The 21,608-nt window shown below is 41.0% G+C and overlaps 1 protein-coding gene across 2 annotated transcripts; it reads right to left on the bottom strand.

Annotated features, from left to right (window-relative positions):
- Positions 1 to 249: 249 nt before the first annotated feature.
- LOC118800269 (BOLA class I histocompatibility antigen, alpha chain BL3-6-like) lies at positions 250 to 21,154 on the bottom strand. 2 transcript variants are annotated; one of them, XM_036560479.1, is made up of 7 exons: positions 20,864 to 21,154; positions 12,342 to 12,599; positions 9,405 to 9,677; positions 4,119 to 4,403; positions 3,933 to 4,031; positions 2,377 to 2,415; positions 250 to 2,216 (listed from the first exon to the last, which is right to left on the bottom strand). In XM_036560479.1, coding segments are annotated over exons 1-7 (1,005 nt in total). In that variant the 5' UTR covers positions 20,913 to 21,154; the 3' UTR covers positions 250 to 2,214. The 2 variants fall into 2 exon arrangements, with proteins under 2 accessions (XP_036416372.1, XP_036416373.1); XM_036560480.1 differs by lacking the exon at positions 12,342 to 12,599.
- Positions 21,155 to 21,608: the final 454 nt, after the last annotated feature.

The raw sequence follows: 21,608 nt of genomic DNA, 5'->3' as shown, positions 1-21,608 counted from the left end.
GAGTCACATCTCTCTACTCACAGCTGATGAGCTGTGTCTTCACACTGATGACTGATCAGACTGTGATTAGATGGTCTGATGAAGGTCTAATCTGTGTTCTAATGCTCTAATATTTTCAGTACAGTCCTGATGAAGAGCTTCCAGTGCTCCTAATTTTAACCCTATAAAGTCTGGTCAGTAGGGGGAGCTCTGCACCCACTGATCCACCTCAGTGTCTAAATCAGTGAAGAACCCAAATGAATACAGAAGTATAAAAAGCATTTAAGACTTTATTTAAAATTCGCGTGTTCTGCACAGTGTAACTAACACAATTTGCTGTACAAAGAACAATTTTTTATGATGATCTGATATAAATATATTTAAGATCACAACAATTTTGAGCAGAATGCTTAAGTACTAAATACTGAATAGACTACTAGAGTACACACACACACATACACATGCATTCTGGGTCACGGGGAATACTAAAGTAGTGATGGGTGAATACTGAACACACTGTACTAAATGTATTCTATTACAGTCCATAAACAATAAACACATTCTGAATACATTTAGAAATCAAACAGATAAGACACAGGAAAAGACCTGATTTAGCCTCACTCTGTTACTGGATGGCAGCTTTCTTCATGTAAATCTTGTTTAAATGAGCTTAAAATAGTTTTGTCCTAATTTGATGAATTTAGAATTTGCTTCACTCTAAAGCGAATGATTCAGTGTTATTTGATTCACAGACTCCAAAAACGTGTAGAAAGTCTTCTTAGAAGAGTGGAGGCTGTTAAAGCTGCAAAGGGGAGCAATTCCATATTAACGTCTAGGGGTTTTTGGAATGAGATGTCTAAGAGAGTCATATTAAGAAGTGACTTGAAAACAGAAAAAGAAGAACAGTAAGAACAGAACAGACAGTGTGACCCAGTGTTTCAGACGTAAAGGTGTGTTATGAATATGTGCTGGAGCTGTTAGTGTAAAGGAAGTTTATGATACAGTAGCTGCAGTGGTCAAATGGAACTGATGTGACTGAGCTGTTTAAATCTCCCATGTTCTACTGCAAATTTACAGCGTTTTGGGTTTTTTCCCTCATAAATGAACAGTGCAGAACAGCCTCTGTTTCTGTGTTAAGATGTTCTCTCAGCCACTGAAATGTAAAGGTTTAATCTGAAAGTGAGGGTGAAGCAGAAAGTAGTTCTACCACTGAAGTCTATCTCTAGATAAATGTGAAATTAGTGGGTTTGAATAATGTCTGTCTGTTTTTATTTTTATTTTCAATACGAAAACACGCTGAGAAACTGAGCTACAGCAGCTTTGCTAACTTGTACCACACTGCACTGAAATCAAAACCAGGCAGTGATTTGCACAGTGGGACAATACGGTCTCTCTACAGCCTGTTTCACAAAGACAGTTTTAAAAACATTTATAGCTCATGAATTGATTCAGTCAGACAGAGTAAATTCCTAATATACAGACTTGTGTGTGTAACAAGACAGTAACAAGACAGAATGTTTAAAATGACCAACAACTTTGTGTCTGACTGCCAGTCAGTAATACTCACTTCACACGGTATCAGGTGGTATCAGACGGTGAGGTCAGTATATTTTATGATCATGAGTCGAGTGAATAAGTGCAGTATCAGGTCAATACCTGATACTAGTATCAGTATCGATGCATCTCTATTTCTTATAGAGCAATTTTATGACTGTATCTGGCTCTTAGTTTAAATAACCTTAAACGTTTATGTAAAACTGGAGTATCAGTAACGAATATTAATCACTGCAGGGATTCAGTTCCATGAAAATCAATGACCTCAAAAGAAAATGAATTCCATAAATTGTCACTTTGTAAAAATGCCGAGAGAGTTTAAACTAAAGGATGTCCAGTCTGAAACTGCATATATTACAGTGCAGTGGTCAGTTTCAGAAAGCAAGTTTAGGAATAGACAAATAAATGCAACACATTTAATCCAACGAATATCAAAATGTGATGTAGTTTTGAGATCCTACAGAATAAAAGTCTGAAGCTGCTTCTATGACACTTTCCCAATGACCATCGTACTGAAAGCAGAATCAAGCAAAATCTGAAAAACAGCAAAATACAGGCAAAAAGTGAAATAGCTTCCACATTAAAAGTTAATTAATAAAGATGATTGTGTAGTATAAGCAGTGTTTGACTGATCTCTTCACTCAGTCGATTCAGAATCATTCATCTCCTTTGCCATCTCTGTCCTAGAAAAACAAACAAAATCATCATAAGTGTACAAAATATTATTATTATTATTTCTTATTTCTCAGTTCTGTGTGAAGTTGGTGGACAATGATTTGATTAAACAAAACAACTAAATACTTTGTTTTTAATATGATGTAAGAATCATAAACGTTCACTTACACACACTGGAGGGTTTCGAATCTGCTGGAGCCTGATAAGCTGAGGATGTAGGAGACAAAATTATATCACAGTTACACAAAATGACATCATCATATGTACAGAGTGGTGTGTATACCCAGAGGAAAGAAATATTCTAAATGAGATCTCCTTTAGATCTCAGGTATTTCTCCTAGACACAGTTAAGTCCAGTTTGAGATCAGAGTGAGTCTTAAGTCATTTTCTCCTGTTTCTGAAATTTGGCTCCTGAGAAATAAAACCCAGATTTTCTCACTTTGATCAAAATGTTGTCTCACATGTGGCTTAACTCCTTAGTGTCTGACTCATCTCACCTGTGTCTCAGCTGAGTAATATTTCCATGAGAAAGTTTAAGATCTCATTATTTTCTTATGCAGCTCTATTCAACATTACAGAACTCTCTCAGCAGTCTGTCAGTGCAGAAGGGGAACTAATGCTTTTCTCCTTCATCACCAGAACTTCTCACAGTGAAATGCTGAGGTTAATCTCCTCTTTTCTCCTGAGGAGAAACAATTCAGAAATCAGTGATCCTTAATCAATATAATATTGAAATCTGCTTTGTTTGTGAATTTTTTTCCCTCAGGATACTTAAGCAGTAAAATTCAATAAAAAGCTCCGACCCAGATCATCACGTTATCGGCTCCTATCTGACTATCATGTCTGGTGGTCAGGGATTGAGGGCCGTGCAGCACCACCATGGCAGCAACTAACTGTGATGTCGGCCCCATCCCCACCATCATATATATACTTTTTATTCATTAGTTTGTTTGTTTTTTAAAGAGCATTGTGCTGCAAAACAATAAAAAATCAAAAACACATCTAAGATGTTTAATTCACCCTTTGATTTAAACTTTCTGTTATCAGCTTAATGTAAAGTTATATTATTTGTCATTTATCTGTTTTTGTTTATGAAGAAAGTTCCTGTGTTGATCTCTGCTGTTTATATAAAGACAACAGCATATTGACAAGCAGTGCTTCTTCCAAACAAGTTGTGTTCCTTTAGGGTATGATAATCATGTTATAGCAGTATTACTATTGCAGTGTTACTATTGCTTTAATATTGCTGACAGCAGTGCAGTCATCTTTCTGCACATGCCAACATCCTATAGTGGTACAAACAAAACTGTAGCAACATTAAGGCACACCATTCAATGTACATTCACAGGAATGCTAGCTCAATGTAAAAAAGAAAACTAAACAAAGCCCTGAAAGATGATCAAGGTCATAGAGGATAGTAGAACAGTTGCTAAGCAGTGTTTGGAGAAGAAAATTAAGCAGATGTTTAGAGATGTTCTCAGCATTAGGATCGGTCGTAAGGTTGAAAACAGCTCATTTTTTTGTTGTTCTCCTTGTAAAGAATGACTGTTTAGATTTTTTCATAATTGCTCATTAGGACAGACGTATCTCTTAGCAGACCCTCAGTAACTCATTCAGATTAGTATCTGGTCTACATTCACTGGACTGTGTTAACATCTGTAATCCACAGTAAATCCTCAGTTAGTAATCCAGTGGTGTTGGACGTGTTTATTTCCTTCTCTTACCAGACGGCGGCTTCTTCTTCACCCACACCAAAACTCCAACACCGATGACAATGAGGAGAACAAGCACTGCTGCACCAACGATGATACCAGTAAAGTCTCCTGTAAGCAAATTGGTTAAAGATCATTATTATTATAATTGGGCTCATCAGTGACTTTAAAACTGAATATACACCTTATTTCTCTCACCGCTGTGATTAATCACTGGTAGCACCATCTCCTTCTCTAGGCTGCTGTGCTGAATGATGCAGGTGTAGTCGTGTTTGTTCAGCTCCTCAGGTGAGACAGTCAGAACGCTCCTCTTCTGGAAGGTTCCATCCTGGTTGGGTAGCGTCTCTCTGAGCTCCACATCCTCATGCAGATCCTCTCCATTCTTCTGCCAGGAGATCATCACTGCTTTGGGGAAGAAACCTGTAGCATGACACACCACTGGAGAAGAAGAGTCCTTCTGGAACAGAGACACCTCAGGAGAGACTGGAGAGAGAGAGAGAGAGAGATACACAGTGTGAAAGAGAGAGAGAGAGAGATACACACACACACACACACAGAGAGAGAGAGAGAGAGAGAGAGAGAGAGAGAGAGATGGGGTAAGCATCATTGAAATGGTATATTGCCGATGAAGATTAATGCTCACACATCTCATCTCACCTCATGACTGTCTGAACTACAGAAGCTGCTTTAAAATATTAATAAGTCATTAAATTTATGGCCATATTCAGAGAGTTAGGCACACAGAGAGGGGATGGTTCCTGAAATCCCCGTCAAATAAAATTCAAATCCAAGTTAAACAAACAATCAAATGAATAATTAAAAACAAAAACTAATAATAAATTAGCATTTGTTGGCAATATTAAACTTATAAGTATGTTGTAAGACAAATGAATATTAATAAATACATACATTTGTCCAAATGCCCAAAAAAAACATCATTGGCCTTTCCAAAAATATATATTTTTTAATACGTTCTGCTTGAAAATCATCATAATTCAGTTAAAAACAAGAATCAAATGAAAAAAACAGTCTGTAAAACACAGTAATATTGCAGTTCCACACCCACTCACCTAGGGCCTGACATGTCACATTATGGACTTCCATCAAAGTATTATGAAGTTTTGGCAAAGGAGGAAACGCAGGAATCACTGCGCTTTAGACGAATGCTTTTTATTGAGCACAGCAGCAGTGGAGAAACTGCCACTCAGCGCTATTGAAACAGCCAACATAGCAGGCATAGGCGCTGCACCCCCGCCCCACACTCCGACACAAAACAGCACAATTAACACACACCACACATCTTAAAGACCAACAATCATTTACAAGATCCAAAGTCTCTTGCTTATCAGGAACAGCACCTCCCAGCCAGGGCCTTAACTAGGATGAACATTTTACAGAAATGTGACCTACATCTCGCAGAGAATAAACTAACCACCAAATATGAGTCTTACACCAACTGTACAAGTCTCTCCTTTAGCTTTTTAACAAGATCATTGCTCCTTTTTACCCATCCATAACTGTCATGCACTTTTTCTTGCTTATACTTCCATTTTTCCATAACCCGCTATTACTGTTCTACAAACTGATTTGACTCCTACTCTGTTTAGGTTTATTTGAATAATTATTTAACTATTGATTTATATGTTTATTTTCAGCTGAAAATACATGTTGAAAGCTACACTAAATCAAGTGATAGTTTCAAATTGATTTTATTCCATTTACCTCTCTCTCTCTCTCTCTCTCTCTCTCACTCTGCTTGTCTCTTTTGCATCCCTGTCCTGACTAATACTGAAGAAGTACACATTAAATATACATTATAAACAGTTGTCTCTATCAAACCCCAGCTAACAAGAAGGGTAGCTACTCATACAGTTAATGAGACAAAATAGTGCCGAGTGTACCTGCTGATTTCTTAATAATGTTAGCTACATGATACTGTACCCTCAATATGCTGGCTAATTTCTCATCTAATCACTAATATAGCCGACTGTGGAGCCTGTTGCCCAAACTGAGCAGCTACTGGAGCCAGACTAAAGCACGTTGATTTAGCCAGCAATTTGACGAGTGGTCCAAATGAATAAACAAATTAAACAATTTGCATTTTACAAGCATAATATGTAAATTATGCTCATAAACTCTAACCTTTTTACCATTGCGATGTTATATGTTAACCTATAGCATGAGTGCTGTATACCTGCAGAAGTTACTCTGGGACTCGGGGCAGTGTAGTGTCTCATACAGGGATGAACAGAGCAGGCAGTTCAGTTGTTCTGAGGTCAGCTGAGAACCTCTCACTGCTTACGGTGTAGTTTTGTTGCTTTTTTCCACACTGAATCTCATAAAACCCCTCCGAAACTTTCAAAGACCTCCTAACGCTAATCAAGCAACGGTGGCTAAGCAGTAACTGGAGGGTTGAGAAAAGAGGGTCAGCAGATTTGATTGGCTATAACACAGTGACAGTGCTAATACTGTGAGACCGTGTCTGTGTACTCTACTGTGTAGAGTAGCTTGTATTATCGGAGTGACACTATTTCCGTGTTTAATATCATGAATGGAGGAAAGTGTAAAAACCCCTTCTGACACTACTGAGGTCCGGACCTCGGTGTCCTCGTAGCTAGTTACGACCATGCTCCTAGGAGCCTGTGCGAATGGCCATTCTGTATGTATCCTCCTTCGCTCATGCGGCAGTACTCCTTGCTTTGACGGCAAGCTGCACGTGTTAACCCAGCTCCTCCAGCAGTAGAGCGCCCCACACTGCCTTCTTGAATGCTGACATACCTGGTGGACCATCGCACTTAGCTCTGTCATCTAAAAACTTCACTGGAGAGGTGTGGCCAACACTACCAAGCTGCCACGCTGCTCTACCAGCAGGTCCTTGCTGACACCTCTTTCGCTGTCCTCCTGCTGGGCACTGCTGCTGTTCCTCGTCACACTGCCTCTTTCACTGCCTCCCCAGCCCATCCTCGCACTGCTTCTTCCTCCGTCCTTGGCCTGGTTCAGTCTTTTCCACTGCTTGTCTTCGAGCTCACGGTATCACCAATCTCCTCCAGTCCGCTGAAGGGTGCTTGTCTCACTTCTGACATCAAATGTGAAGTTTTGGAAAAGAATGAGATGGGAAACGTGCTTTAGACAAACACTCTTCATTAAGCACCTCAGCAGTGGAGAAACTGCCACTCAGCAGTATCGAAATGATTGAGATAACAGGCAGGTCACCCCTGGCTGTACAACCAACCTAATGGTAGACACAAACATTGCACCACCACCCCACAGTCCAGCACAATACAGCACAGGTAACAAATCACACATATTAAACCAAGAGCAACAACCATTTACTAGGTTCAAAGTCTGTTGCTTACTGGGAGCTTCGCCTCCCAGGAACCCATGCATGTGTGCACTCTGAACAAGCCAGTAGCGGGTTGCTACAACATTCAAGAAAAGTCACAGAATTGGAGGTGAGAAGAACAAGTACACTTTTGACCAATCTCTGTCTTCATGCTGACATCTGTGTCGTTGAAGTGTCTGCAAAAATCAGTAATTTCATTCATAAACAATTATTTCCCTCCACTCCAGACCTGTTTGAGTTCACATTTCACCACAAGTGTTCAGTGGACGATGCCGTCTCACTCACTCTGCCCACTCTGACACACCTGGACAAGACAGATACCTACTTCAGGATAAGGTTTACTGACTACAGCTCTACATTTAACAGCTGTTCCTTGTAAACTGGTGTTAAAGCTGAGCAGCCTGGCTGTGCAGCTCCATCTGCAATTGGGTACTGGACATCCTGACCAACAGACAGCAGAGAGTGAGAATGATGAAGCATGCGCACTCAGCAGAGGTGCTGCCTCAGCCCCCTGATACACAGCTTGTTCACCCCTGACTATGTAGTCAAACACACCAACAAAATAATGAAGTTTGCAGGTGACACCATTGTGACTGACTCATATGGACTCATTGTGGGCTTAGAGAGGATCAAACTCCCATCATTATCTATGGTTCCCTGTTGTAATTGTCCACAGTTTCACAGCAGTGCCTGTTCTTCCTGAGGAGACTTAAAAGCTTAGGGATAAACACATCTGTTTCATCTGTCCACTTTTACTGCTGCGCCATAGAGAGAGTTCTGACTGGCTGCATCACAATGTGGCATTGCAACCTGACTGCAGAGGATCTCAGACTCCTACAGAGAACTGTCAGAACTGATTCCAAAATCATAGGCACTGACCTCCTACAACATCACGAAACTTATTCATCCCAGTGCTGGACGAGGTCCTTCATCTTGGACACCGCCCTCCCAGCTCATGACTCTTGAATTTAAGATTCAAGGCATCTTAGCTGCTACAACTTGCTAACTCATGTGCATCTAAAATGTCTAAAAGAGATACGTTTGAAGAGATTAGATATTAAATAATCCACCTGCATAAGGAAGGAGAAAGTCAAAGGCAAACAGGTGAAAAAACAGGAGATTCCAAAACTGGAGTTTGAAAAATGATTAAAAGTTACAGAGCAAATCACCTGACATTACAGAGCAACCACCTGACACCAACACTGTCCCCATCAGATAAACAGCACTTAAAGCCTTCATCTTTGAGAGAGAGGAGAAAATCAAGCTGCTTCAGATCTGAAAACATCCACAGGTGTTTCTGTCCATCCTTCCACTGTGAGAAGACGACTCAGCACTGTGGGTCTGAAAGGATGTGTAGCTGTTAAGAAGCCTCACTGAGAGGAAAATCACAAGAACACTGAAACTGGACATCTGAGATGTGGAGTGAGGTTTCATGGACTGATAAGTCTAAATTTGTAAATGGAATTTTCTGAATCCAGAAAGAAGTTAAAAATACAACCAACTTCTAAGACTGAACTTTGGAAGTGTGGAAAAACACGCCTGCAGATTTCACTGAGAAACTCAAATCAAGTCTCCTGAAAATAGAATTATGGTCTCATTAAAGTTCAGTGAGCAATTAAAAATGTTTTCTTCCTTAACTAAGAAGAGCTCTTTTTAGAGTTGAACAGGGCAAATCTGAAAAGAGCTTATCATCAGTTTACTAATGTTAGTTTTACTAGCTAGCTAAAAGAATCCTTTGAGCTGAACTTCACATTGTGGTAACTGGTTGTCACCATAATCATTCTGTGAATGTAGCTAACTTAGCCAGACTTATAAAGATCTCAGAATGTCCCAGGAGTGTCATAACGAGAATTAATCATGACGTTATCCGTGAGCTTTCTTATGATCATTTGCCAAAAAAAGTCAAAATAGAAATTTAAGATTTTTAGTCAATAAATTATTCAAGTAGGTAAACATAGCAGAAGAACTACTGTGTTAACATCATCAGCAGAAGACTGTTATAAAGGGAATTAAGGGTGTGTTGGTCCAGGATGTAGATGTGTGGTCTAAGTTGAGGTTATGGGTGAATGAAGTTTTGCTCAGGACCCCAGTAAAGCTAAGATCAGCACAGTAACAGTAACAGATCAGCTCACACACTTTACCTTTCCTCTCCAGAGTTTCTCTGCCATAACCCACATACTTCTGTAACCACTGGATACATTCAGTCTCCAGAAAGGTCTTATGGCCTTTGGCTTTATCCGTCTTCTCCCACTCCTGTTTTATAATAACAGCTTTATCATTGGCTGCAGACCAGGTGGAGGTGTTCAGATCCAGAGTGAGGAAATCTTCTCCATCGTAACCGTACCGGCTGTATCCACTCTTGATTCCATCACCATGCAGTTTACAGCCGATCGTCCACTGCCATGTATGAATGCCTGCAGAGACAGATATGAGCACATCACACTGTCATCTTCCTCTCACGCTGCATTTAAAAATCAGTAGGACTAAAAATGACAAAAAAATATTTTATTTTACTTTTGTGATTTTCTTTTTATTAAAATAATGTAATATAATTAATATTGTTTAGTTTTTTTTAAATGAATGTAATTTTTACTTGTTTTATATACTTTAAAAAATAAACATGTGTTTATGTTTATGTTTTATGTCCGGTGCTGCAGTTTCTCTGGGTTTCTTTGGATGGACTGGGTTTCACCTATACACCTCAACATTTGCTGCCACTGTATTCTATGTTTATCAGTGCACAGGTAGGAGCACAAAAGAGAGCAGTAATAGGAGATTGGGGGGGTGGGGGTGGGATGCTCTTTTTGTGAACAATAAATGGTGTAATCTGTGTCACATAACTGTTAAAGCTGCATGGAAAAAGGACATTTCCCCAAACTTGATGGAAATGACGAGTCTTTATTGTAATAAAAGCAGTAACCAAGTATGTGAGAAGCACAGCAGAGTCAGACTGAACATAGAACCTCCAAAGCAGTGGTCTCCAGCCCTCCTGGAGTGTACTGTAACTACACTTTTGTCATAAGAGTCAGTGCATCGCCAGGCCAGTTTCAATCCCAAATGGTATTTACCTTCCCCAAATAAATGCACGTTATTAATTTATATCATCAAAGGTTTTTCTGTGCTATTGTGTCTCTAATTTCCCAATATCCTTTTATTTCCCTTAGGCCTACTAAAAGTCCTTCAGGAGCACAGTGACAACTCATCCAGAAAGTCACAAAAGAACCCAGATGAACATATAAGGAACCTCAGGCCTAGCTCACATCAGATAAGGTCAGCCTTCATTCCACCATCAGAAAGAGACTGGACAAAATGGTATCCACAGGACAGCTGCAGGGTGAAAACCACTGCAAATGAAGAGGAACATAAAGGCTCTTCCTATTATTGACAAAAATATCTTGTTGACCCAAAAGCCTTTAGGAATAATGTTCTGTGGAACTCTTTAGAAGACAGGTCCCGTTACATATAGCGTAAAGTTAACACAGCTGTAGTCCCCTTTTGCCACCATGGGAAAGGGGTCTGTATGTTTAACCTGGGTTCTACAGGTACGGTTCTCACTAACTAAGCTTACTGTATATCAATATAGCTTAACCACCTTTATTTCAGGAATATTAACATCTTAGAATACCAAATGGGTGGTGTCAGAGTTAGTGTATAAAAGAAAATGTCTTGTAAAATATGTAGTCAAAATGAAAATGTCAGTTTCAAAGTTTGTAAACTGAAACAGTTTGTAAACTTAAATGTACAAATGACTAAGGTGACCGGTCACTCAACCTACAATAATAATTCGTCTGTTTTGCTAGTGGCTAACCCGAGGAACCTCAAACGTTTCTGGTAGCCCGAGGCACTGTCAAATAGCATGTCTTCCTATGGAGGCTGTCCTCTGATGGACTAACTCAGGGTACAGTCCATAAACCCCACTGGGAGTGGGTTTAGCAGTTAAGCTAATGCTGTTTACCAAAGCTATGGCTAATGCCGATTTCCCAGGTTAAAGGCTCATGCTTTTGTTAGCAACTGAGTACTACTGTTAGCAGCTAGCACTGTTGCTAATGCTTATCTTCAATGAAGCAGCTAACGTTAGTGGTTAATGCTACTGTAAACACACCGTAAAACTCATTTTGCACTCTCCTGCATGAAGCGTTTGATGCTGAATGCCTCTTTTATCTCAGGAGGGAGCTGCACATGTTCGCTAAGCTCCAATAAAACTGGAACAGCAGAGATGCTATTGGTGCTCAGGAGCTACACAGGCTGCGAAGTCTCTCTTACCGGGGGTATTTCCCTCTCTCTGTCTCTCTGTCTGACTGTCTCTCCCTGTCTCAGTCTGAGCCCATTTCACATCTGAATCTGTGTAACTACAATCTCATTCCTCGGTCTTAGCAGTCACATTTCTTTTATTAGGTAGAATGGTTAGTAGCTTTATGTAACCATGGTGTGATTTTTATTTATATAGCGCTTTTCATGCCAGTGGGAGCTCAAAGTGCTTCACAGACAGGTGATAAAAACAGTTAAACGGGAAGGCAGAAGTTTTAATTTAGAATCACAAGAAAATGACACGGATCACATTAAAAGAGAAATACCACGAGACATAGAGTTTTAATTAAACATTAAGTTAAAGAGCTGGTACCAAATTCAAAATGGGCATGTATTTTTCTAAAATCAATAAAACTTCTCAGTTTCATCATTTGATATGTTGTCTTCGAAGCATTTTCAATGAAATATAGTGTTTAAATGATTTGCACATCATTGCATTTTGTTTTTTATTTACATTTTCCACAGCGTCCCAACTTGGGAATGGGGCTGTAAAATAAACAAGGAAATAATGTGGAGTGGAATCCAGAAGTCTGATAGCGTTAGAGTAGGCACTGCTACTAAACTGAGATCTTCTACACAAGATGCTTTGAGACCTTTTGCTGGAAGGGAGCTTTTAAAATGGTACTGTGCTGGGTGTGAGCTGTCTGCATAGCTTTTTAATGCTTTCTTTCCCATCCTTCTGCTATATATAGAGGCAACAGATTGAAGTTCACAGCCAATTGCACAGTGGTGTACTTGCGACACACGCATGTACATATGTATACACACACCTTCAATGTGATTGAAGCGCCGCATTACTGTAGCTATACTGAGATTGAAGGCCTCCTGATAACGACGTGCATCCTTTATGCTCGAGTTCCACGGCTCTTCATTCACAGTGTTCTTTATCCAGTCTACTTTTTGGAGTTCTTTGCTGTCACTGTCATAATACCCGATTTGAAGTCCATCCAACTGACTGACAGCAGTGAACTCTGGGAAGTTGATTCCTGGTGTGACGCCAGTGAGGAAGAATTGCAGAGAGTGATTGGCTGTAAAGATAAAGAAAAATATCATTTAAATGATTTCTCAGATAACTGCAACTGGAAATCAAAGGCTACTGCACTATAGAAAAAAATAGTAATCTGGTGTTTAAACTTGATGACCAGCTGAATGAATTTATTCCCTACGTTTATACCCTAAAAACCTCAGCAGTGGGCAGATAAAACAAACTCCTCAATGTTCCAAACAAAACTAATCTGTCTCATATTTAAGCTTCATAATAAAATGCTGTGTGTGTTTTACTCTTCCTCAACAGAGAACACATGAACAGCATGATCAGTGTGTCAGACACTCGGAAATCATAAAAAAATCTATTTTTAAACTCACTCTTTACATCTATTTAATCACATATTCCTTTCCAGTATGCAGAAGCTCAAACGCATTTTTAATTTTTAAATATGAACTGTTATGGGCAGGTTTGTGATTTCGTCATTTCGCTGTATAAATAATCAAAGTGTAAACAGAGCACACAAGAGGAAACTCTCTTGATAAAGACCTATTTTTAATTACTGCCATGAAGTGTTTGTTTATCTCTGAATCATGCTGTAAAACTGAAAGGATACATATTGGGGCTCTTCAGCTTGCCACACTTAAGGGTGACTCGTGGAACCTTTTTGAAAAGGGCAGTTCCTTGACAAGCTTACAATAATGTAGCGTCTATGTTAATGAGGGAATTAGGTAGGGCTAGCTTGTTTAGGTTTCACAGTGCGCAGGATGGTGTATCGGTCAGGACACAGGAATGAAGATGAGGAGATGTAGTTCCTTCTTTAACTGTATTGTGTTCCAGCAGTATTTAGTGATACAGCTTGATATTCAGTATTGCCATTAGTCTGAAATAACAGAATAAATCAGCAATCAAACATAAATCAAGCCCAAACTTTATCAGTAAACATTACAATGCCCGTTTAGCAGAAACAAACCTAGAGTCACACACAAATGAGAAAATGATTCCTCGGAGAAATAGATGTGCTCATACACACGCACACACACACACACGCACATATATATATATATATATACATACATACAAGGGTACTGCAGAATGGTGTATAAACACGGCGGCCATTTTCCTTGCATATAGACGCTGCTAACCCGTCATTACGATACAGTGGTCTCACATTAACTGAGATATACAAAAGCTGCATCCCATTTCAACAACAGGTCAGAGTATTCGGTCTTCTTGGAGCGAGTGGGCGGGGTTCTGGAAAGGACCCCGCCTACAGACTCCATAGTTTTACTGGGAGACTTCAATGCTCAAGTTGGCAATGACTGGGAGACCTGGAGAAGCATGATTGGGAAGAACGGCCCGATCTAAACCCGAATGGTGAATTGTTATTGGACTTCTGTGCCACAAGGATGTTCATAAGTGTATATGGTACCAGGGCTCCTTGGGTCAAAGGTCAATGATCAACTTTGTTGTCGTTTCATCTGACTTGAGACCAATGTTCTGGACACTCGGGTGAAGAGAGGTGCTGAGCTGTCAACTGATCACCATCTGGTGGTGAGTTGGATCAGATGGCAGGGAAGACTGATGGTCAGACCCGGTAGGCCCAAGCGAATAGTGAGGGTGTGCTGGGAATGACTGTCGGAGGCTCCTGTTTGGAATGACTTTAAGTCCCAGCTTTTCTCATGTCCTGGAGAAGGTAGGGGACATGGAGTCTGAATGGACCCAGTCGGCTTCGAGGAGGTTCGGGACAACTGTCCGGTGACTCAGGAGCGGTCGCGGTGGCTTCGCCCAAGCTGTATTCGGCAGGGGTGGAGAAACTCTGACTTCAAATGAGGATATTGTTGGTCGGTGGAAGGGGCATCTTGAGGTACTCCTTGATCTGGAAGACATGCCTCCCTTACGGGAGTCAGGGCCAGAGGCTTCTGGCGTGTCAAGCTCCATTTCCCTGGTGGAGGTCATTGAGGTAGTTGGCAAGCTCTTCAGTGGCAAGGCACCAGGGGTGGATGAGATTCGTCCGGAGATGCTTGAGGCTCTAGATATTGTGGGGCTGTCGTGGCTGACACGTCTCTGCAATATTGCTTTGACCTCGGGAACAGTACCCTTGGACTGGCAGACCGGGGTGGTGGTCCCTATTTTTAAGAAAGGAGACCGGAGGGTGTGTGCCAGCTACCGGGGTATCACACTGCTCAGCCTTCCCAGGGAAAGTCTATGCCAAGATGCTGGAAAGGAGACTTTGACCGATAGTTGAACCTCAGATTGAGGAGGACCAATGTGGATTCCATCCCGGCTGTGGAACAATGGACCAGCTTTTTACCCTCTCACAGATTGTTGAGGGGGCATGGGAGTTTGCCAACCTGTATTTTGTGGACTTGGAGAAGGCTTACGACTGGGTTGTTGGGGTGCCGGGGCTCCTACTCTGGGCCATTCAATCTCTATACTCCCGGAGTGAGAGCTGTGTTCGTATACTCGGCATTAAGTCGGACTCTTCCAGTGTTAGCGTTGGACTCTGCCAGGGTTGTGTCCTGTCTCCACTCCTGTTCGTGATATTCATGGACAGGGTGTCAAGGCCTAGCCGAGGTTAGGAGGGCGTTATGTGTGGAGGCCGGAGGCTGGCATCTCTGCTATTTGCAGACAATGTTGTTCTTTTGGCTGGATCACATGGATGCCTCCAGCGCTCACTGGAGCGGTTTGCAGCTGAGTGTGAAGTGGTTGGTATGTTGATCAGCACCTCCAAGTCTGAGTCCATGGTCCTAGCCCGTAAAAAGGATGGCATGCCCACTCCAGGTAAGGGGACAGGACTTGCCCCAGGTGGTGGAGTTTAAGTATCTCAGGGTCTTGTTCACAAGTGATGGGAAGAGCATTCGTGAGATTGGTCGCAGGCTGTGACCAGCGGCAGCAGTAATGCAGTCACTGTACTGGACTGTAACGGTGAAGAGGGAGCTGAGCCATAAGGCAAAGCTCTCTGTTTACCGGTCGGTCTACATCCCAAACCTCACCTATGGTCATGAGCTATGGGTAATGACGAAAGAATGAGATCATGAATACAAGCAGCAGAAATGAGCTACCTTCGCAGGGCGGCAGGCTACACTCTACTTGATAGGGTGAGGAGCTCGGTCATCCAGGAGGAGCTTGGAGTAGAGCCGCTACTCCTCCACATTGAGAGGAGCCAGTTGAAGTGGTTTGGGCATCTGATCCGGATGCCCCCTGGACGCCTCCCGGTGGGGGTGTACCAGGCACGGCCTACCGGGACAACACCCCGGGGTCGTCCTAGGACCCGCTGGAGGGATTATATCTCCAAATAGGCCTGGGAGCGGCTTGGGGTCAACCCTATCTGGACTAAGAGGTTAACGACGATGATGATGATGATGTCATCAAGTACACAGAGAAACAAAAACAACATTCGTCCAGGATCAACACAGGAACACAAGTGCAAAACAATACAATATACACAGTACAGACAATACAGTACAATAAATAAATACAAAAGACTTAGAATAATTACAAAACAGAACACAGGCAGTATACAGTACTGAGAGTATGTGGAGTTGTGTAAAGAAAGATGTAACATACTATGACATATTAGTAGATTAGCAGATAGCCTAGCATATATGAGCATAACAGTCACTGAGGTAACAGCCAGAACAGCAATGGTATACAGTATTTGGTTGATACAGTAATTCTAGCAGCTAATGTTGTTAAAGTGAAGTAAAAAGTCCATAAATGCAAGTATTCAGATCTACAGTCACATGAAGTGAAGTGTTTCAGTGAAATGCAGAAATTATATTTAAATACAGTGTTCCAGACACAATTTTGGAACTACAAGAAGTGGGGAGTGAGTTAGTCCCATATTGTTATGTATGTGTGTCTGGGTCCGTGTGGGTGTTATGTATGTGTGTGTGTGGGTCTGTGTCGGTGTTATGTATATGTCTGTATGGGTCTGTGGGAGTTGAGGATGTGTGGGGTTGCTCACAATGCTAATGGCTTTTCGGTTGCAGCGTGTGGTGTAAATGTCCGTGATGGAGGGAAGAGAGACCCCAGTGATCTTTTCAGCTGTCCTCACTATTTGAAGTCAACGACCATCTCCTTTGTTTTGTCCACATTCAGATGTAGGTTACTGACTTTACATCAGCCTGTCAGGCACCGCTCTTCCTCTCTGTATTCTGACTCATCGTTCTTGCTGATGAGACCAACCACAGTTGTGTCAGAGATGCTGCTCCTGACCCAGACTGACTGAGGTCTCTCAGTAAGAAAGTCCAGGATCCAATTGCAGAGGGAAGTGTTCAGGCCCAGCAGGCTCAGCTTTCCAACGAGATGCTGAGGGATGATGGTGTTGAATGATGAACTGAAGTCTATGAACAGCATTCTAACACAAGTACTCTTTTTCTCAAGATGAGTGAGGGCCAGATGAAGAGTGGTGGCTATGGAGTCATCTGTAGAGCGGTTGGAGCGATATGCAAACTGCAGAGGGTCCAGTGAAGGAGGCAGCTGGGTCTTGATGTGCCCCAATATGAACCTTTCAAAGCACTTCATAATGATGGGTTTAAGAGCAAGGGGACGATAGTCATCGAGGCAAGGCACTGGAGATTTCGTTGGCATGGGGACGATGGTGGTGGCCTTGAAGCATGCTGGACCAACAGCGCTGCTTAGTGAGATGTTGAAGATGTCCATAAGAACTTCCACTAGCTGGTCTGCACATTCCTTGAGCGCTCAGCCAGGAATGTTGTCTGGTCCCACAGACTTCCGTGGGTTAACCCTTCGCAGAGTTTTCCTCAGAACAGCAGTGGACAGGCACAGGACCTGATCACAGAGTGGAGGGGTGGTCTTTCTTGCTGCCATGTTATTCTGCACTTCAAACTAATATAAACCAGTATGGGTTTAATTTAGAACAAGTTTCTGTAGTGAAAATGTTTGGATGCAGTTCAGTTATTATAAGTTGTTGGTAGGATTGCCAAAGTGTACCAGGTGGTTGCTAAGGTGTTGCTAGATGGTTGCCAAAGTGTTACTTTACAGTTGCAAAGCTGTTGCTAGGTTGTTGCCAGGGTGTATGGGGTGATTGCTAAGTTGTTGCTAAGGTGCTACGGTATACAGGGTGGTTTACTCTATGTGTGGTTTAAAAAAATTAACAGGAGTCTATGGGAAGACAGAGGACAGAGACATCTAGTGTTATCCCTGGAACATTCCTGTTATCTAGATCTACTGCTGCTCTGTTCCTGCTGGATCCTCAGCTGGAAAGATCTTTGTTTTGGACAATTAAAAAAATGGAAAAAAGTATTCGACATGAACCACACATAAATATCTTAGCTAGCTAGCTAGCTGGCTAACGTATAGGCAGGAATATGAAAATAGCTAATACTTATTCCATATCACAAGCTAATGTGGATGTTAACTTCTTTCAGAAAGAAGCTAATGTTAGCTTAAAGAAATAACATCTATGTTACCTTGTGATATGAAGTAAGCTAACATGAGCAGTAGCTTCTTTATAGCTTGTGAAAGGAACTGCTAGCTAAGTTCTTGACGTTGCTCCATTCAGGCTGCAGTGGATTTTCAAACATTCAGATGCAGCTGATAGAAGTTGTCTTATGTTTCATTATGAGATGATAATCTGTATTGTTCAAACTGGTTAAAATGTAATGCAGTTTTTTATGTAATGTTCATTTTGGGTGCTTACAGTAGGCGAAGCCTTCCAAAAGGAGAAGAATTAAACAGAGAGAGAGTTGAGGGAGGCAGCTAAGGGGAGCACAGCAGTGCAGAGCTGGATTCAAACAACCAGCAGAGCAGCAGGTGAACATTACGATGGAAATATCAAGCATTACATACATAACTGATTTCGTGTGAAGTTGGCCCTTTTTAAGTTGGAAATAGGCTAATAACTAACTCCAACTAATATTTCATTACACAGTGTATTGTATCTGTGCACAGTAGCATTGTGAGGGAGTTACATCTTTAAAATAATGTAGGTGTCTAACCCCAAAAGCTTCAGTTCAGAGAGCGTTGGAGAGTCTGGTGATCAAGTAAAATACTAATAATAGCTTTTGTGAATTATGGGATAGTAAATCCAGAAATTATGTTCTTGAAATTCTACATAACATTTTGTTATTGTTCTGGATTCTAGTACATATTTTTACGTATAAAACCAGACATAGTCTACTCCAGTCTAATAAATGTTTCCTCAAACATTGAACGCTTTACATAGCTTCTGCTGTCTTTAACAAGTCATTAAATGAAGGACCATTGTGCCATGTTGAAGCGGTGTGATCATCATACAGGTACACATCCTTTACAACCAAATTGATAGATGACAGTGTTAACCAAATCATATTGCTGCCTAAACAAGTGTACAAGAAATTACATCTGCAAAAATACATTAACTGTGTGCTGTTTTTTTTTATTTCATTAATGTTTAAACTGTAACACAGTTAAACTTGATTTGTGTTTAGTTAAATGACCATAATTCACACCTTTCAGTTACACGCTGATGGTGAGGCCTAAAATGGGGGGTGAGGGGTGAGGGTGGGGGGGTTGGGTTGGGAGCTGCTCCTTTTTCATTTTAGCACAACAGCCCTTCGAAATGTCTGTGCACGTCGCTGATTCCTTTACTGGTGTCCTTATTCAGCATGAAGAAATGTTGTGGAATAGGGATTTGCTCATACAAGCTGAAGATAAACATGCAGAAGCAAGTCGCACAGCAGCAAAGGCTGTGAAAACAGGACACTAGTAAACCACACATCAGCCACTGGAAACATTAGGAGCTCTTAGTTTATTTAAAAGCACTTTCTCCTCAGTTGAGGCATTATTGAATATTCTGTCAGATTAAGAAAAACTCAATGATTTATTTTTTAAACTATTCACTGTTGTTGCTGGAATCTCACTTTATTTTCTTTATTTTTATGCTTTTTAATGAAACAAGTTAATGGAAAACTATGACTGAGTATTGTCATAGCAATTAGCACAAAATGCTTATCTGGGGGGACCTGGTTGCTGAAACGGTTCAAGCGTGTCACTAATGAGCGGTTCAGAGGAGCAACAGCGTCTTTTCTTTACTTTATTTCACATTTATTTTTTATTTAAAATGACTTTTAATGCTAATTTACCTTGTTTCCTTTTGGGCTGAAAAATAACGGTCTGTTGTTAGGGCATGAGGCGGCTACCAGGCTTCAGTTTCTGTAACCACAAGAGTAAACTTTTTTTTCAGCTCAAATTGGCATGTCTTCATTCATGGGACGGTACCACAGGTACCACGATCATCTCTTCAGTTCGTATGAGCACGTCCTCATTCTGCAGCTGCATGTTCTACAAGCATATTTTGGGCCAAAAGATGATATCAATAAAGGCTGGAATGACCCCCCATAGCGCTGTCTCTACTCTACACACCTGACCTAGACCAAGAGACGCTTCTTAATTAGCAAATGAGTTCAATCAGGTGTGCTGAGACAACGCATGTAGACAGTGTGGAGTCACCAGGACTGAAATAGGGAACCACTGCATTAACGTAATGAATCCTTAAAATAAAACTGAACCACTTTCTTATGAAATGCTCACATTCAGTGATTTATAAACTGGTAGCAGCACTTTAAATCTGTTCTGTAATTAACGGGAAGTTACTGTAAAGATTTCAGAGCTGGAGTGATGAGCTCTGCTCTCTCAGTCCTGGTTAAAACTCTTATCAGCTGCAGTCTGAATGTTTTTTTGGAAGTCCCGTTAAAATACCGTCACAATAGACCAACCTACTGGAGATAAAAGCGTGGATGAGCTTCTCTAGGTCTTATTGGGACACCAAAAATTTGATTTTGGCTATAGTTTTAAGAGGGTAGCCTCATTAAGAAACCTACTATACTGTCAAAAATAAGGTACTGTTCTTGTACATTTTTGGTCATTGAGGTGCAAATAATGGCATCCATGAAACTTCTTAGAGTAGGTGCTGATCTAGAATCTCTTCCAGTCAGAAACATGATTGGAGATGAATATGAGACGATATGAAAGAGGATCAGGTCACTTAAGCATTTAAGTGGTTCCCAAAACAAATCTCTTGAAATATTTCTGTTATATTTCTGTTATAAAGAAAACAAAAAACAAACAAACAAAAAAAAAAAAACATTGCATGCATCATTTCTTCACTAATACTTGCTTATTTTTCAGTGACACAATTCAGCTCCGACTTTCCCACTTCAAAGCCAAGTCTATGTCTATTTACCCTGTTATGTATCTCTCTCACACACAGCATAGAGTTTCCAACATATAATAAATATGAGGAGTGTAATTTCCAAGCAGGGAAAGCTACTGGAGCGCAGCTTTAGCCTTTGGACTGACCTGCTGAAGCAAGATGAAGAGTGAAGATAAGGAGCAGCAGGGACTTCATGATGTGTCCTGTCTCTCACTGCGGACTGGATCCAGAAGAGAGTGAAATAAACTCCTTAATCCGGACAAAATAACCAGTCCACGTCTTCAGCCTCCTGGAGATCTTTCTGTTTTCTGCTCTGGAGACTCAGCAGGAGCAGCAGAGGAGTTTACACACAGTAGAAATCTGAGAATTTGGGAGTCTGGAGCTCTGACCAATAAGAAATAAGGAAAAATCACGAGCCGCAAAGCTGAGAGCAAAGGAGGGTGCTAATGTCAAAGTGAAACTGCAGGGGTGGATCTCATATATCTGTCCCAGCTCCTGCAGCCGACTGGGTCTGACTGATCTGTGAAAACGTCACAGTCCTGATTTAGTGTGTCAGTAGTTTGTGTAGACTGTGAGTCAGGAGTGAAATACAGATGTTTTTACTTTAGAAGTTCAAAAGAAGAGATCAACATCTATGAAGATTTACCAAATGCAGCTTAGTATACTTATAGAGTATTTTATTCAGGTCTATTTCTATTATCGTGTAAAAATGGTATTTAGGTTAGTTGTCCAGCACCAATTTACCTGATCTGTGAAATGTTTCACAGCAGTGTTTTTCAGATGTACAGACCACCAGTAATCAGGTAGTTTTAGGTATCAGCTGAACATTTTCACAAACATAATTTCTGCATATGGTTTATTTGATAAAAGGTATATTGATTAACACACTTC

This window comes from Colossoma macropomum, unplaced genomic scaffold, assembly GCF_904425465.1.
Source record: "Colossoma macropomum unplaced genomic scaffold, Colossoma_macropomum, whole genome shotgun sequence".
NCBI classification, from domain to species: Eukaryota; Metazoa; Chordata; class Actinopteri; order Characiformes; family Serrasalmidae; genus Colossoma; species Colossoma macropomum.
This window is presented reverse-complemented; position numbering and strand designations above follow the sequence as displayed.